General features: G+C 40.5%; 1 protein-coding gene across 1 annotated transcript in view; it reads right to left on the bottom strand.

The window, feature by feature from the left end:
• Positions 1–18541, bottom strand: part of LOC103370427 (adenylate kinase isoenzyme 5) — a gene marked incomplete at its 3' end in the record, with an annotated part of 50192 nt that overhangs the window by 23297 nt on the left and 8354 nt on the right. The window contains exons 4-5 of the mRNA XM_008299482.1: positions 12167–12339; positions 5562–5675 (exon numbers count right to left, since the gene is read on the bottom strand). Of these exons, the coding sequence (XP_008297704.1) occupies positions 5562–5675; positions 12167–12339 (287 nt within the window). The remainder of the gene's footprint in view (positions 1–5561; positions 5676–12166; positions 12340–18541) is intronic.

An 18541-nucleotide genomic window follows, 5' to 3' on the forward strand; every position in this document is an offset into this window, starting at 1 on the left:
GGCTCCCAGGCTGTCCTCTGGACCTTTTGGTTTTTTGAACTGTGGTTCATGACCTGTTTCTGGACTGCCTGCCGGCTTTGTTTTTTGGTGGTTTTGTTTTTTCTCCCCCTATAGATTTCGGATTATCTGCCAGACTGTTCTGGACACCTTTTGTTTGTTTGTTTTTTTTTCTTCTGATATTTCCAGATTGCAGACAGTTTCCTCTGCACACTTATGTAGAGAAACCTTTGCTGTGTCTCTTTGCTGGTGAGATACATGTAAAAACAAAACAATTTCATAATACAATTTAATTTTTTTTGCCTCGATATGAAAACTAATTTAACTTCTGCAGGTATTATCATATCAGATGATGGAAGAACTGAACAGCCTAGACTGTTTTGGAGAAAACAAGATGGAATATGTATGGCCAACCCTCATAATGACCAAGATAAGAGCTTAAAGCTAATGACATTACCCTGAAAATAGCCTCAGGCTCACAGGGTTAACGGTAAATACATGCTTTTCTGCGAAATGTCCTTTTCTGTGACAAACCATCTCTTGTAATATGGCAGCAGCTAAAATAATATCTGGAACAATGAGTTTAGCTACTGTGGGAAAAGGCGAACATTCATCCCCTCTTGGAATATTAATCCTTTCCAAATAGGGCATCCTTCCCTCTTGTCTCTGTGTAATGCAGCTAAATTTACCAGATTATAAGGTCAGACTTTTCCTGCACTAACGTAGATAGACCCCTAAAAGTCACCTCGCGCTCATTTAAGAGTTAATAAATGTTAAGTGGGTTTAAACGCAATTAAGAGCATCAATCCTTGTGAAAGGAATCGACCGTATGGTGTCACACGGTTGACCAATCAACTGTAAAGCTCCACTTTCCCATTGCAGACCTCCAGCTTAGATCAACACTCGTAAACAACACATCATAGCTTCTCTGTTGCTGAAATACCACCTGCATTACTCTGTTTTATCATTTATCATCCTCCTATTGCTCATTTACATTGGGTTTCATGACTGAACACGCTTTTAAAATGCAGCCTTTTGTGGCAGAAAGCGTCTCATTGACCCTCAAGAAACATCCAGACAGCTTCCAGATACATGTTAGTCTTCCACAAGGACGCTTTGTAGTTGAAGACTATGAAGCGATCTGTATGTCAGAAGGTTCAGAGTCCTCACTCAGTGTGCAGCTACCTGTTCATTTCAGGAACACTGAGCATCGGCTGTGCAGCCAAACGGAAAACAGCTGATCAGCAGCAGCTGAAACATGCTGACGTAAAGCATCGGGAACGTGAGGTCAGAGCTGAAATCAAATATCTCACAGCAGGTGAGATCGACCAGGTGTCCCAGACATGTTGCCTGGTTTGTCACCTTAAATTTCATATGCAAATATAATCTATCCGTGAAGGAGAAGATAAAACATTAACATTCAGTACCTTTAAAAAAACACATCCTCTTTAATATTGAACACTGCAGATTCTGCTGCTGCAAAAACAAACCTGTACAGAGAAATTTAAGTTGATGACAGGTGTTATCAAGTGTATCCTGTGTTATATATACTGTAGATCTACTTTTTATAATAAGTTCAGGAAGATTTTCTAATAAAGAAACAACACTATTCCTCATCAAGGGGATCCTTGAAGTCTAACTGGTGCTCAGTTTTTCTAAGATTCTATGTTTTACTTTACTGTAATGCTTTTTTTAAATTTTATTTTAATTTGTCCTTTAGTGTGATGTTGCTGTTGCTTCTTTTTGGTACATGTCACAACTTTGAAGACTTACAAAGCCAAAAGGGAATTATTAAAAAAACAAAAAGGTGTTTCAGGCAGATCGAGAGAAAGTGCTGCAGTAATGTCAGGTGAGAAAAATAATATGTGTTTTGAACATTAAAGCGTGTAAAAGTAGACACGTAAAATAAAATGATACGCCTCTAAATGTGCATGTTATTGGCTCATTAAGGGAAACTCTGTTACTGTGAGTTTTAAACGGATTTGAAGGATCTTTTAAAAACAGATTTCCAACTGTAATTCACTTAAACAGTGAATTACTATAGAATAGATTACAGTACTATACAGTATAATATGAGGTTTACGGTTTAATAATAATAGACTGTATTTATAAAGTGCTGCTACTGTAATCAACATTAACTGTAGCTCTAGTTACCCCTAAATTACAACATTTTCTTCTTTTAAAATATACAAACACTGCCGTGAATTGTTGACACACGTTCCCAGAAAACAGGAATCTTCAGGGAAAGTTCTGAAAATGTTCCCAGAAGGTTCCTGTTTTCTGGGATGTGACACATCTAAAATAACAAAGAATGAGGCAAGTTACAGTTTTATGGATTGGGAACATTTAGGCAGCAATATACAGCAGATTGTCGTCTATTTAATATATTTTAGAAACCAATAACAAAACAATTTAACGTAATGTACAAAATGATTTTTTTTTAAAAATCTAGTTGCTAAAATAAACAGTGTTTTGTTCAGTTCATACTGTCAGGTTTTACATTAGCATAATGTTAACAGTCATTTTTGTTTTTAGTTTAAAAAAAAAAAAAGAAAAAAAAAAGCATTCGGGCACTGCTGTTATTGCTATTTGGCTGTGTTTTAACAGTGTACTTCAAATGGACCCATGAATGAAGCCCGATCGTAGTAAGACTTTGATGTTTCTATCACGTGGAACACAGCAATGAGCAGCCAGCAGCGGCTCAGCAGGTAAAACGGACATAACGGACAAAAAGTAACGTCAAGCAAGAACGTCGATGCTAAAGCTAGCAATTTACCTCCTGCTAAACTAAACAAACCAAACCGCATGATGGATCGTCATCTGTGCTGAATGTAAAGGAACAGATGGCTTCCATTTCTAGCGTTGCATAATCAGATAAGGCTACAGGGTCGTGCTGCTCTCCAGTCGTTAGTGTGCCACAGAAGTCTACAGTTTGTCTCCAAACAACGTCAACACGCAAAAGTCTTGCTTTAAAATTGTCACGTTCATGTCAGCTTAGTGCGACTGTAATCGCTAGTTTCCCCACTCGTACATAACGTTCATGTCTTAAATATAAATTGAAAAGTCCAGTTTTAGTTTCTGAAAGCTGTCAAAGTAGGTATCAGCAAATAAACAGACAGAATTCCTTTCTAAAGATAATTAAATGCTAAAAAACTGAAACTAGCAAACTATTTTACAACTCACATGTCCAACACTGCCATAACATAACCATAACTCAAATTACCTTCTTGCATAGTCGCACTAAAACTGTTTCCACAAATAAATGTTTACCCTGAATCACTTGAACTGAATCCTCTTTTGAGAAATGCTAAAAATACGCCCAGCAGCTCCCATCATACTTTCAAAACACGCAGAGGATTTCAGTTTGACTTGACGAACGCGACTCACTGATGCAAAATAGATGCAAAAATATTGTTGTTGTAAACCCTAATTAGCTGCAGCTGCTCATTTGGGTGCAAAACTTTGCAGATACATTTTCAAAGCTGATTAAAAATGTATGACTCATAAAAGAGTGTAAATGCCCCGACAGTGACCCCTTGACGCTGCGCTCACATCAAACCCCGATGGTGTTTCTCAAACCACCGAGCAGATGACGGTGGCGTCCTTAGATCTGACGCTGCCGAAGATAAAACCCGGAGAGAAATCCGCCACAGCGAGTGGAGGAGGGCCAACTCGTTTACATATTTGGCTTGTGGCAGGTGCCTCTTTGAGAAGCTATTTGTGTGTGTTGGGCGCACAGTTAACAACTTTTACTCTGTCTGCATCACAACATAAACACTGGAGCTGGTTTGGTGTCAAAAACAGCACAGTCTCCTACTTTAATGTCCTGTGTACATTATGCAATATAGATTTATGATTGTCTAGCTCAAAATGCTATGATTAGATAAGAAATTATTCAAACTTTGACTCTGTTTTTAGACTCTACTTAGCACGGTGTCACATTTGGACTGATTGGAGAGGTGAGGTGAAGGTTTTTTGACCTTTGTGGTTCAGAAAATCCATCCTGGGTCTGCAGCAGAAAAGCGGCATCTTGGGTTTGTTTCAAAATCAGGCTTTGGTGATGTTTTATAGTCTACACAGAGTATAAAGGTAACCTGCAATCACAGGGGTTGCTGTGGTCTGTAGGTAAGATAAAGTGCCTTCTTCAGTTTTTACTGAAACAAATATAAAAACAAAACAATAATAAATAAATTAAAAAAAAAACCTGAAATAATTAGGAATATCTACAAGCAACTGAAAGATTCCTTCTTTTTTTGTTTACAGAACCTATGTGACATTTACACTGAGCAGCCACAACATTAAAACCACTGGCAGGTTTGGTGAACAATATTGATCTTCTCATTACGGTACAATGTTTTGCTGGGAAACCTTGTACAATGGACTGGATGAAAAAAGATGGATTTATCCACCATGATGTCATTTCATTGACATCATCGGCACAACTTTCAGTTTCATTTACAGTGTTGTCGGTTGCTGCCTGGAGGTCACTGTTGCTGTTTCTCAAGGTGAAGAAAACTGCGACATGCAGACAGTGTAAAGGCAGGAGAATCCTGACTGAAATGATCGGCCAATGGCAGGCTGATGCCCGTATCCTGCATCCGGTGAGTCAGACTGTTGCCACCTTGAGCTTTTGAAACCAGATGTAACATGTGAGTCATGGATCTGACTCTTGCCAATATAGTAATAATAATAATAATAATTCATTTTATTTGTATAGCGCTTTTCAAGAACTCAAAGACGTTTCACAGGAAAAAAGCAATAAAAGCAATGAACAACAAGCAACCAATACAAAGGTAGACAATATAGAAATACAATACAGTAGCGGCCTGTCAATCACAAGGTGGTGGGTCTTAAAACACATCCTGCTTTATCAGCTGTTTCGCTTGAAGTGGGCCCATAATTTATGAAATAACATCCTCCTATATTGAAGAAGACTTGAACCCAAAGATTTAGACCACAACATTTTTAGGAAAATGTTTACTGAGGAAACAAATCAGGTGAGAAATAGGGTAAAGTTTTCACAGAACTGTATACAGTCTGAGTCCCCTCCAGTTGGCCATTACAAAGAATGCAGGTTCAGACCAAGAGGCGAAATCCCTTTTCATATACAGTCTATGGTCCTGGTATTATTGTAGATGTCGAACACCAGTCTCGGCCTACCAATGCCTGACAATGCCAAATTGCAAAAACTGCACAGGATCAGCTCGAGGAAAACGACAAAGAGCTCCACACATTGACCTGGTCTCCAAGCTCCCCACATCCCAATCTGATGAAGCATCTGGGACATGTGCTAAAATAAGCCCGATCTATAGAGACACAACCCACAGGACCTAAAGGATCCCAGTGTAGACACTACAGGACACCATCAGAGGTCCAATGTTGATACTCTGAACGGTCAGCACAAAGAAGACACAGAACTGGTTTCAATGTTGTGGTCGATTGCTGTAGATTTACCACAACAAATGACACTGTTGACTGCCAACTCTGTGAGATTTATAGGTGTTAAGACAACAGCAGTAACTCATTACAGCTTTAGGAGTTCAATAGGCCGGTTTGAGACTCACCTGGTCTTCAAAAGACAGGGCCTGTCCGACGTCGCGGGGGAACCCGTCTATGACGATACCGTTAGCATCCGGGATCTTCATAATCTTCTGCTTTATCTCAGTTATTGTGGTCTCCTGGAAAACAGCGGAGGCAACATGAATCATAATGATCTCCGCTCGGTGCCCCAGTTTATGTGTAAATGTCAAAAGAGCAATAAGCAAGATTTCTGTTCTCCCATAACAAGCAGCTGCCACATCTGCAGGGACTTCATGGGATTTTAGAACAATATAAAGAACTCAGCAATTAACCAGTGCTGGGATTTCTGTCTCTCCAAACTCACACATTTTGTCACACAAACAATAGAAGCAGTTAAAACCCTTTGAACATGACTAATGAGAGGCTGATTTGGAGTCATAAATAAGCTGAAAACTATGGCAGCACAATGAACAGTTCCACAATGTAATTCATCTGTTTATCCAATTGTTGTTTAATATTTCTGAATGCGGCCGAGTGACTCGAGAGCTCTCGAGGCCAGACCGTGCCAGCTTCTATTAGCATCACTTCCTTCCTCATGGCTGGCGGTGGTCAACATGTTTGAGCGCGTTTCCCCAGGCCGAACGCATCATGCGATATGGCAGAGATACATGAGCCACGCTCTGATCTAAAAATAAAAATGAGCAACACAGACAGTTTAATTTCCCTCCGACCACAGAATGTGAGCAGCGGCCCGGCAGAGATTAAACCTAATCTAGGTTCCATCAAACAGATTAATGTATGCGTGTAAGACAAAATGAGAAAAGCTAATCTAAGAAAAGCCCAATGATCTACTGAATGACTCCGTGATTGGGCTCTCTCAGGAATACTGGGCATCAAACATTTACTTCTGACTCCAAGAGAGACGTGCAGAATCTAAACCACACATCCATTATTTACCAGATAAATAACAGACACTTGTTGGTTCTCTCTACACTGAGCAATAAATGGAGATTTCAGACACTTAATAATAAATGTCTTGCGTCATGGCCAACAGGTGCAGTGTTGTGTAATTGTAATTGTCAAATCCATCAACTGTGACACACTGTATTATGGTGACATTAGCGAGAGAGGAATAAATATTGTTGACTGCTTTTTTGTGAGGCTGCTGTGTGTCAGGTTCAAGGTTGGTGGTTCAACACCTGACACCTCGGCTGAACACCTTGCGTGGCAGCTCCGCCTCCATTGGAGTGAAATGAGCAGGTGAAGGAGTAACACATTGAGAAGCTCTTGCAGGCTCTGGCTACAGTTAGAAGGTGCTATTACAAGCATAGACCATTTTCTGTAAGGGTTTTATATAGTGCATGCATTTCACACAAGAAGAAAGTATAGTGCAACGTTAGCACATATTGCTCAAAGTCTGCTCAGCCGTCCCACTAAAAACAAGACTAACTGCCATCTTTTGATAAAACTGGATTTATTATCCGTCTGAACTGTGTCTAGAGTCATCAGATAGCGTTAGAAATCCCCTGCCCTCAACATCTTTCTGCTGCTGAAGAGGGAGATGTCTGTGTTATCGTGGCACCTTTTATGTGTACAACTGAGCACAATGCTCTCCATGATTCCCTGGAAAATGTGTGCTGTTTCCAAACTCACACACTTTGCCACATTCCCAAACAATAAGAGCAGCTAAAGCCCCGTGAAAATTAACAATTAGCAGCTAATTTGGAGTCATAAATAACCCAGACAGAAAACTGTGGCACCATAATGGACTATTTAGGATAAAAATCCGGTCTCAATTTAAGGTCCGCTTGCTCTAATGAGCAGTGTTCAAACTTTTTGTTATTTTCAGCACCTCGACGGCTGGTTGTGTATGTTGGGCTGATACAATAACACTACCTGCAGACGCCATTTAGAATAGTAAAGTCTGAATGTGTGCGGCTTTCTGACATGTGAGCCAATTATACAGCTGTGCTCAGTGAGTGGATCTGAAGTTGAGATAGTTTTGTTAACTTCTATTTCCAGGGTGAAAAGTGAACTGTTGTGAGTTACCAGCTGTCACATAGGACGTTAAAAAGTTTTTAGTGTTCTGTTAATTGACGTTGCATTGCACAAAATCCTGCAGAATCACACATTAATGCCCATTGCATCAACTCCTATTATTACAAAAGCTTTAAGAGCATTAAATAATACACTCTGTGCATGATATATACTGTTAAGTTTACAAAAAATAATGTAAAAAATAAAACAACTTAATCCTTTCAAGGGCAACACAAGCTACATAAATCCAAAATAACCCCGGACTCTGCTGAGCCTCTATAGATTAAAGACTTTTCACAATCGAAGATTATAAAAACAAAAAAAAGCGCTTTCGGTCTTTATTTCTAGAGCAGACGGATGAACGTCTGACAGCCTCTTATGAGACGACCTGTGGGATTCCAGCAGGAACACAAGTTCAGAAATGCACTGAGTCACATGACCCCGCAGCGCTACGAACAGCATTCGGTCGTTGGCTGAGAGTCAGTGAAGTGATACGAGGAGCTTTCAGCATTTTAATCATTTGCAGCGGGTGAGTGGAGTACTGTGGTCTGAAAGAGGGAAAACACGAAGCACTGTATGTAGCCTGCTTACAGAGAAATACAGCTTGTAATGAAGAGCCTCACATTTTAAGGGGAGGATTTGTTATTACAATTTGTCTGTAGGGTAAAAATGAGTTAGTTAAGCTGAGTGTAAGCAATGTGTAGCTTCATATTTAACACACAGATAAGAGAGCGCTATCATCATCTCATCTAATTATCAGCATGAAAGCAAAGACATTGATTCCCAAAACTACTTCATTTTTAATGCTTTATGAGCAGCTCTCACACAACACTACACCACTCCTTCTGTGGATCTTGTGCTGACTTTCAAATGATTCACCACAAACTTTTATATTCATGTTATTCTCACACTAAAGCAGCCACAAAATGCTCATAAGCAATTATTTAAACTGATAATTAATCAATCTGCTGCAGAATAAAAGTGGAAAATCTCCTCTAAACACTCGCTTTGAATCAGTCGTATTTAACATTATTACACAAACAACATTGTCATCGGGGCTCCTGCTTAAAGCTTCTGAGTAACAGCCGTCTCATACACCCAGGAGCATTTTGGCTCTTGGTCTCATCATTACATGCAGAAACCAAATTCTAATCTGCTTTGCTAAACTAATCATGGCAGGAAATTAAATGCCTAACAGCCACAAGTCACTTTATCGTGTCTGATATGTCTGCTGCTACTGGGTCTGCTTTGCTCTTTATCCCACCGGTTAGCGGACTGACATCTGGCGTGCAAGAAAGATGCGATGGCACGCCAGACATGCAAGGAAGGGATGATAAACGATGAGCTGTACAGTTGATGGATGATGATTCATGAGGCCACAGAAGCTAAGAAGTGCGAGTCGTGAAGCGGTTTGAGGCTTGTGTCCATATTACGACCTCACTGCAGCACTAATGCAGGTGTTGACCACCCGCTCAGGTGTTTCTATTATGTAGATTCACGTATATCCAGACAGGCACAATAACTCATGCTGTTTCATGTACAGCAGCAATAAAATTGTAGTTTTCTGGCAAGAATTTACAAAAAATGTCATGTCAAAGTGAAAACTGTTTCCTACAAAGTCAATTAATTAAAAATATAAAATGTAAAGAAAGTGACTGCATAAGTATTTAGCCCTATTTAAAGTGATTCATCTAATCTAACACAGGAGCAGCCCATCTGGTGCTACAAGTCACACAATTACTGAAATTGAGATCATCTGAATGCAATTTATGCGTTTTAAGTGACTGGAGTGTAAAGACGGCTGTATCTGGAAGGTCCTGACACTGTTGAATCAGTACGTCTGAATATAGCTACGCAACAAAGACAAAAGAATGCTTCACACAACTCTGTGGAAAAGGGGACAGACTTGAATTTGCACTTGCGTTGCTCCGTCTTTTCAAACCCTTGATCAAAGCCTTCTTGTATATTTTCTGGCCTCTCTTACGATGCAGCAATATTTAAGTCTGTGTTTTGTTTTCCCTCGTGCATGTAAGATAATAAACAATTTAGTTTCATGAGGCTGCAAGTGCATTCAGACTGTTGGTTAGACCTGATAAAAACACATTTTCCTGAGTGACACTGAATGTAAACTTTGGTTTTAATTGAAGTCATCATTATAGACTAAAGCTCTTTTCTTTCTATTATCCAAATCATTTCAGTGAATTTATTGTTCTAGCTTTTGTTTTTTGTGTACAGCCCTGCTTAGTTTCCATTACATAAGACTGTTAAAATGAAATATTAAGGAGTTTGGATCTGCTTTACATAAGTCATTAATCATATCAGATCCACGATTGTCAGCCTTTTGTCTTAATTTTTTATCTTTTTTGTCTCACTTGCAGTGTCTAAACACCTAAAAAAAAATCCCTGCTAATGGTGAATACGATGTGATGTGTGAGATAAAAAGGCTCCATTCATGGATCTACTTGTGGTCAGGAAATTAAACCTGAAGCACAAACAATGAGAAGAATCGGATGCTGTGGAAAACAATAATTAGACTTTTCTTTGCAGTTTCAAGTGAACGCATTGTCTCGCGTCGCCGGGGCAGCGATCCGTTCACTGTTTGTGGTTAAATATTCTAAACTCAAGGTTCATTCTGGAGCTTCATCCTGAACTCGTGACCACATCTCAGGGCCTTCTTCGGCAAATTAAACTCGATAAGACGTCCACCCACGGCCTGTTGAAATCAATTATTCAGACGCTGTATTGCAGTAAATAAAGACTAGACTGTATCATCAAATCCAAATGTGTGTGAAGATTGCTGGTCTGCCTGTGGCGCACCGCCTTCAATTAGCTCACAACAAGAGCTGCTCACACTCGCTAACAGAGTCTTCAGTGGATTGTTACGTTTTAAACATCTTCTATCCTGTAATAGGTGATCAGAGACCTGTTGTAATTGGTGCTTCAATTTAAATGCAAATAATCTGACAATGAAGTTGTGCCATATGTATGGACACTGAGTCACACGATGAAGGCGTTTGACTGTCGGGGGAGTTTCCTCATGCTACTGACTGAAGAAACAGTCCAACGATCTAGAAAAAGCTCATTAGAATAATATTTTTACCACATCACCACACATTGATGATGTTTTTATATAATTAAATAAAGGTTCTGTAAGTTTTATGAAGAAACAACCTTAAAACTCGATGGCTAAATGAAAGTCATAAAATCTAAAAAAAAAAAAATAAGAGTGATCTCATCTCATCATTGCATCACATCCATTTCTTTAGATGGACATTATTACAAATGCTAACAATCGTAAACCATTCGATCCGTGAACAGCTCCTCAGCTGTGAGGCCAAAGTTTAAAGTTTTGGCTCTATGGATAACAGAAACTTTGGAAAATTTTGAGATACAATAAGTCTCTTTATCCTTATCACCAGACCAGAGTGAGATATAAAACTGTGATTTTTACCTCCACCTCATCCAGGCCTTGTACAAACTAATACAAATATTTTTCTGCATTCTAAAATGTAATTTCAGGAGCTTCTGTGCACCACTTAATTAAACCCATGGCTGCAAGGTAAAAAAAAGAAGAAATTTAATTTGATGACTCAGAGACCCCTTTTTAGTTGCAAATATTATTTTAATGGATTGGGTTGACATAATAATGTCAGTAATTTTACCAATTTAATATTGTGTGTAATTTGCAGTCATAAATTTCTGACTTAGTTGACTTCAAGTCTGCTCACCGACCTACCTGTCACTGGAGTGACTTCATTTTTAAAAATTTTCCAACTTAAAAATTTGTGTTGAGCAACTTTGGGTTCAGTGTCTTGCCCAAGGACACTTCGACCGTGATGGGGCGGGGATCAAACTGCCAACCTTGCGATTAGAGGACCACCGCGCTACCGCCTGAGCCACAGCCGCCTGTGGTTATAGCTGATAAAAAAAATGATCAGCAGTAACTGTCAAGTCTAATAAAACTCATCTGATAAATCTAAACAAAACACATGAATAGAATAGAATAGAATAGAATAGAATAGAATAGAATAGAATAGAATAGAATAGAATAGAACTTTGTTGATCCCTTTGGAGCAAACGTCAGGGAAATTGTTGAAGGTTTGCTGTGGAGCCAGGTTGCATTTTAATACAACACTCTGGTCCCAGCACAGAGACCTCCTGGGTGGCAGGGTTCAAATTCCTTGAAAACACATAACAAATATCTGAGTCATAAATTAGATGAATGGGAAACTATGGCAGCGCATTCTATGATATATCTCGTGTGTGTCCTTCATGGTCATGCACATGCTGAGCTGGGAAATGAGAGAGCATCATATGCATTTTCTATACAGTGTTTGAAAGAGTGGAGTGCAAACAACCACAGGGGGTCTGTGCTGATTTTCTTCCCAGGCAGTGTCATTATCTTACAAAGATAGATGCTAATAAGACGGATAAGCATCCCTCTCTGCAGCACGCTTGTGATATGGATGCTGCTAATTAGTCCCTTGTTATATGCATGCTGTGATAATGACCTGAGAGTGGCTGGAGATGCTCCCTCCTCTCACATCCTCCGCCCCCCCACCCCCATCCTCCATCACCCCACCTCTCCTCGTCTGTTTGCCCCCCTTGCTACCTGTGGCGCCAGCTCTCCGTTGGTGATGATTTTGGCGATCAGGCTCCACTTTCTGTTGCTGGTGGCGTTGTGGATCATCTTCTTCCTCAGCAGCTCGCCCACGGACACGTACTGGAAGCCGTAGCGCTCGGCAATCTTCAGGCTCTGCGTTCCTTTGCCGCTGCCAGGGCCACCTAGACGCAGAGGGAGAGCAATTGATGTTTTGGGAGCTGCTTTTTTTTTTTTTTTTTCTCGTTCAAGTGTGAAACATTATGCACGTGGGTGTGTTAGCGTAGGAGCATGTCTGAGACTGTGTGTGTGTGCACGACTCTGCTCGAGTTTGCACACGAGCGAGAGGGTGTTTGTGACGGGGTTGTGTGTGTGTCTGTCTTCGTGACTGTGTGTTGCTGCTCTTGTGTGTTTTGCATGCAGGTGGGTGTGGGGTGCAGATGAGAGAAACAGATAAGTGTGAACCTCCTACATTTGCTAACAGATGATCTTTTTGCACGGTTTTTCAATGGGAAAGGGATGTGCAGAGGAGTGGAAGGATGTTTTCACATTTTAGCACTCCTGTGCGACAGAATTTTACGCACAAAACGCTCAGAGTTCAGTGAAAGGTGCAAGAGTCATAAAAAGTTGATGTTTTTTTGAGTTAAATCGCCCAAAGAGAATGCAGCCACTGGCGATAATAAATTCATGTTCTAGACTGACTTTTAATACAAGCTGTCAGTTTTAAAAAGGCATATTTAAGTGCCTTTAAAAGCCACCTGAACATCTGAATGCAGCCTTTCTGTTGGACAACTGTGGCTTCACTGCATGATTTCAGATTTGCTAGCGTTACCATAGTAATGTCAGCGGCTCCGAAATTGCTCAGTTGAAAGCCAGGACAGAGTGAAATGAAATTAGTCAGAGATCAAGCTGCATTGTTCGAAATTTATTCCATCATTGGTCTCGCTGTCATGAGAAGAAGTGAAGAAAATCAGAGATGGCTAATTTAATATCTGGCTGGGTTTAAATTAAACAGTCAAATTCAGGCAGCCAGGTTTCAGTGAAGCGGCTGTAAGGTGTCCCTGAAAGGTAGACTGAAATCAAAGTGATGCTTGTAAATGCATAAAAAAGTGTCATGCAGTGTCTGGGTTCATCTACTGTTGAGGTTAAAGTCTCTCTCCAGTTGTTTATTAAAGCTCGAAAAACTCATCTCCAAGAATCAGTTACAAATTTAGACATGAACTCCTCACTTCTCTCTCCATCCATCCCTCTGCTGTTCACTGCAGCTCGAGCACACCAGCTCACCCAAACTGTAAAACTACTGTCCGCTATCGAGTAAAACAGCCACACATGCTCAACCCAGAAACCCATTCTGAAGAAGAATAATGGTGCTGAAATCTCCAGCCTGCAAGTTGACAGGATCGGCTCCGTAAATTTGTAAAACCCTGAAAATCTGAGTTTTTGAGACTGTAATTGGTGCATTGCAGTTTGAAGGTGGAAATACTCAACCACAAAATGCTTTCTTGCATAAAAAAACTCATATGGACAGGTTAATGAGTTTGGATCATTGACTGTAAGAGAAATATGAATGACTCAAAACCACTTCCTCAATCTGCACTAAAGTCCATCCATCCATTATCTACACACCGCTTAATCCTCACTAGGGTCACAGGGGGGCTGGAGTCTATCCCAGCTGACTTAGGGTAAAGGCAGGAGACACCCTAGAAAGGTCTGCACTAAAGTGAAGTCAAAATTTCATGCAAATGGATGCTGCCATCCTTCACTGTCTCGGACTCTGCTGGGGCTTCCTGCTTCCTGCTCATCCTCCAGTCAGCACCTGTTCCCGCCTCTATTCAGTCTCCACCCACAAAACACACCCACTGCAGCCAGCCTATCACTGCTCTACCTTACACACACCTGTTGCCCATCTGCTCATTTAGTCCCTGTACATGTATACTAGTCGGTGAACAGTGTTTGCCTAATCAGTGTTTGTGCTCCTGCTGTTCTTGGATTTTGATCCCTGCCTGCGTCTCTGTTTTAAATCTTTGCCTGATGATTTTGTGCCTCTGCTTTCTTGGACTAGTTACTGGTTTTGGACTTTGGAATTAACTTCTGCCAAAGTTACTGGTTTTGTTGCACAGTAATGACCAGGCAGCAGAGATGTGGTATCAAGATCCTGCCTTCCTACTGGCCTTGACTCTTGTGGAAGCTCGCTGTAAGCTTATTTTCTAAATGCAAATGACTGGAAACTGACACTTGTCTAGTTAGCCAGTAGGAGTGTCAAGATATCCTGGTGTTGACGATATTTACAAAGGAAATACTGGTATCATGCTAATAATACCCACGTGATAATATCATAATTGAGCGGTTGACACTGATAGGAGCAACATAGAGTACAGTTATGGTTAGTTACAGTTACAGACTCTCTCTCGACCTCAGAAAACACATCAAAGTTAAAGATGAATTTGACTGATACTATTGTTGTTTTCTATAGATGTCTTGATATATCATTATAATGATTTTTTTTTAAAATCACGTTTTGAAAATCTGTTGTTGTAGCAGACCTTCTATCAGGGTTCTGGAAAAAGTTTGTGGCCTCACCTAGAAACAAGGGGCGTAACTAGCATGTTGGGGCATAATTGTTTAAAATAAAGCCGTATATCACAGTTCAATCAAAGAAAACAGAGAGGAAAGCTTCGAGATGGTGTGATGGTGTGGTATACCCCAAATCCTAAGGTGCATGGGGCAACATTTCACATTTGCTGTTTGGCTGCTCCTGCTGTCTGTGCAGTATTTAAGTTAACATCATCCTGCAGCCAAACAGCAGCCAGCTTGAAACTTTCCTCTTCTTTTTTCTTTGATTGCTTCAAACACTTGAGTTTTCGTGGACAGTGATATAAGGCTTTATAGGACACGGTTATGCTTAAAAACTGGAGTTACGCCTTGTTTCTGGGTGACTTTTTGAAGTACCCAACTACTTTTTCCTCTACAGACTGGTTGTGCTCTTTGCTTGGCACTGTGGGCCCCGACAGGAGACAAGACATCACTTCTCCGCAGACTACGGTTGTAAATGATGACATTTTGGAGATATTTTTTTCTTCACTTCTAGAGTGCTGTCATGTCTGTATGTGCTGTCTGTGTTTGGATGGTGTAGGAACTACTTTGGTAATTAAGGCCTCAGTATGTTTCAAACAAAGTTGCTTTTCATATAATCTAACCTCCTGACACCTCCTGAGCCTGAGCTAACCTGCCTGAGACAGACGCTCTGTCTGACAAATGATGTAAAAAGTAAACATTATCTGTGTGTGCAGACGCCTTCACACATCTACTCTCCTTCAACATCACAACATCACAAATACCTTGACAAGAAACTGACTGAAGGTTATCTTCATTCATGTGATTACTATGTCTCTCCCCTCTCTGCAGCAGCATGTCTGCCATAAACCATTTTGGCTTTAGATGACAGACAGCATGTGCAGCTTAGCTGCTTTGAAGACCTCTAGAGCTGGGCTAAGATCAGATTCATGGTTCCTCGATCAGTGGAAAGGCACAAAAAACTGTAGCTGAGACTGTAATGAATACCAACGTTCTGTCAGCTAAATAAACTAGTTGCTTTTAAATGATGTATTTAAAAGTTCAATATGCAAGATTCTGAACAGAAATACAGCATGAATAAAGCAGCAAACCGCTATCTGCTATGTAAAGATATAGTGGAGTAACCTTTAGAAGAGAATGAAGTCACACTTTCTCTGTGTGTGTTGTAATCTGAGCTTCTCTCTTTTATGTGTTTACAGCTGATCTGACTGTATGTGCATGTGAGTTCCTGTCTGCAAGCTTATAACCAGATTGAGAGTGACGCCTCACACCTCATTAGAAAAGCGAAAGTGCACTAAAAATCCAAATAATTCAGAAACTCAATAGTTCCTTCATTTTATTTTCCTAGTTAATGTCCACCACCATCACTTCATTTCATTGCAATGTGTCCCCCCATGCTTCTCTTTCTCAGCTTGTGTCTGAGCAGGGGTTCACTCCAGTGGTTATTTTTGAAGGCTCTCATGAACTTTTCTGGTTGTAAATATAAGTGAATTGAGGAAGGATCCTCTGGACAACACACTGGTTTCTTTTGGTCTGAGATGCTCATGCTCTGGCAACATCCAGTGGTTCTCAAAGTATCTACACAGAACCTGTAAAGTTCCCAGATGATGAAAATCCATTTTTGTTGTGTTTTGTGGTTATTATAAACTTGGAAAATAATCGCTGTTCAGATATGAAGACGCTTACTTTTGCCATTTATCAAGTCACCCCAACAACTAGTTAACCTCCCAGCTTCATAAGCCTGTAGGAATTCGACCCAGGTGCTACGTAACACCTAACTAACCAATAGCTGTGTAGCTTCACCTGTGATTTACGGCTCCGGCAGCAGCTCATTGGTTTTCAGAACAAAATAGCCCATTGAGATCAGGGCTAAAACCAGTCATCGTGCAGTGTTCTAAACTGAAAAACACAGTGTGGGGACATGTGAGACGGTTCTAATTTGCCGTCAAGGGGCACAATACATCTTTATAATGATTAAAAACTGTGGATGCCACCCACAGACAAATATGAAACTACAGGTAGGAGACAGTTTAGCAAGAGACGAGGGGGAAATAGTGGCCTGGCTCTGTTCAAAGGCAAATACTGAACTTTAGAGATGTTGGTGAGCAGATTTTGTTCCATTTATACGGAGTGAAGATGTTTGTTTGCCTCCGTTTACAGTCTCTTGTCATGTAGGGCTGCACAGATAATCAATGTCAAATCAAAATGCAATTAGCAAATTGCAAAGGCTGTAATTTAGAATATACAGGGTGTGGCTATTAAATAATAATCAGCATATGATATGTGGTTCAGGCACGCATGCTGTTTGTTTGATTAACATAAGCTCAGTCTCATTACTAATATCCACACCTCACTCACAGTTTGTTGTGTCCTCCTTGTGTTACAGTCGCACTTTTAACAGTATCTCAACATGTTGCACAGTCAATACTAACACGCAGCTTAAACTTTAATAAATACATCGCAAGTAAATATCTGTCAGAAAAAAATGTATTAGATCTTCTCCAAAGTGTTGAGCCCGACACTCCTGGCTAGAGAGCAAAGTGAGAACCCTCCCAAAATGTCTCCTATAAAATATTCACACAATCATTTCCTGCTTAATTTGGTTCAAAGCTGTGATTTTTTGCTTTTCTTTTCATGCAGGTATATGAAGGAAATGAAGGGGACACATTTTTTTCTCTGGCGGATAGTTTGAATGTCACAGCAACAAAAGCACAAATGCCACCAATAATAACGCCTCGGTTCGGTTTAAATGTCCCGGTAAGTGTCCAACTGGAACACCTAAATGGCATTTAGTCGTCATTCATGCTACTGAATGCACGTGTGTCTGCAGATTTCCCCCCAAAAATCATAAAGGTGAAGCAAAAACGCTGCAGAACAGAGAAGCAGTGGGAGGATGATTATGATGTATTCAGCGGTAATGCGCTCAGCTTAGGTTGGAGTATTTTGTAATATTTGACCCAGTCTCCTCCCGGCGTCCTCCCGACCTCGCATGTCTTTGTCGGTCCATCTCTGTCTGCCTGAACGTGACAGACAAAACATTCGCCGTGATCCTCCGCAGAGATGACAGCTGCTGCCGTCCTGTTTCCCCCCCACCTTCAAAATAGGCCACAATGTGCTCACAAAGAAGAGATAAGAACCGGCTCTGAGCTGCGAGGACAAATACCTGTGAGGGAAGTGTGAACGTCCCACCGACAGCACAAACTTGCTGCAGCACAGAGATTGAAGTAATTTTCTTTGTTATTTAAAAATCTCTAATAAACTATCTGAACAAGAGTTTATAAATAGGACTTTGCGGCCCAGCTGAGGCGGTGTCATTACTCTTACTGCGCAGCTGCCACGCTTAATTTCTAAGATTAATGAATGTATTTGACAGGTTAATGGAGGCACGTCAAGGAAATCAGATTAGGAGAGCGTGAGTGTCTAACACAGTGAGTGACATGCAACAAGATCTACCCTCGCTGATACTAACCGAGAGGGGCGGGGCTACGTTTAAAATACCAGGAAAAACACACTGCTTGTGCACAGATACACACTAACACACACACACACAAGCCCGACTAGTAGATTCCCATCCAGGCCATGTATTTTTAGATCACCAGCGAGGCAAATATAAACTTCCATTTGTATTATTGTTGTGCCTATAATATGAATGGAAACAGCTGACATCAGTGTGTTGCTATGTCTACGCACAGGAAGCATCTTTACTGCCATTTCTTATCTGATAGAAAGCAGGAATCCCGATAAGAAACACCAGATGAAACATAAGTCGTTTTGCCTTCGAGGTTCGCCCTCATTCTTGTTTGTGAACACATA

This window comes from Stegastes partitus, unplaced genomic scaffold (assembly GCF_000690725.1).
Source record: "Stegastes partitus isolate 25-593 unplaced genomic scaffold, Stegastes_partitus-1.0.2 Scaffold1422, whole genome shotgun sequence".
Classification (NCBI taxonomy): Eukaryota; Metazoa; Chordata; class Actinopteri; family Pomacentridae; genus Stegastes; species Stegastes partitus.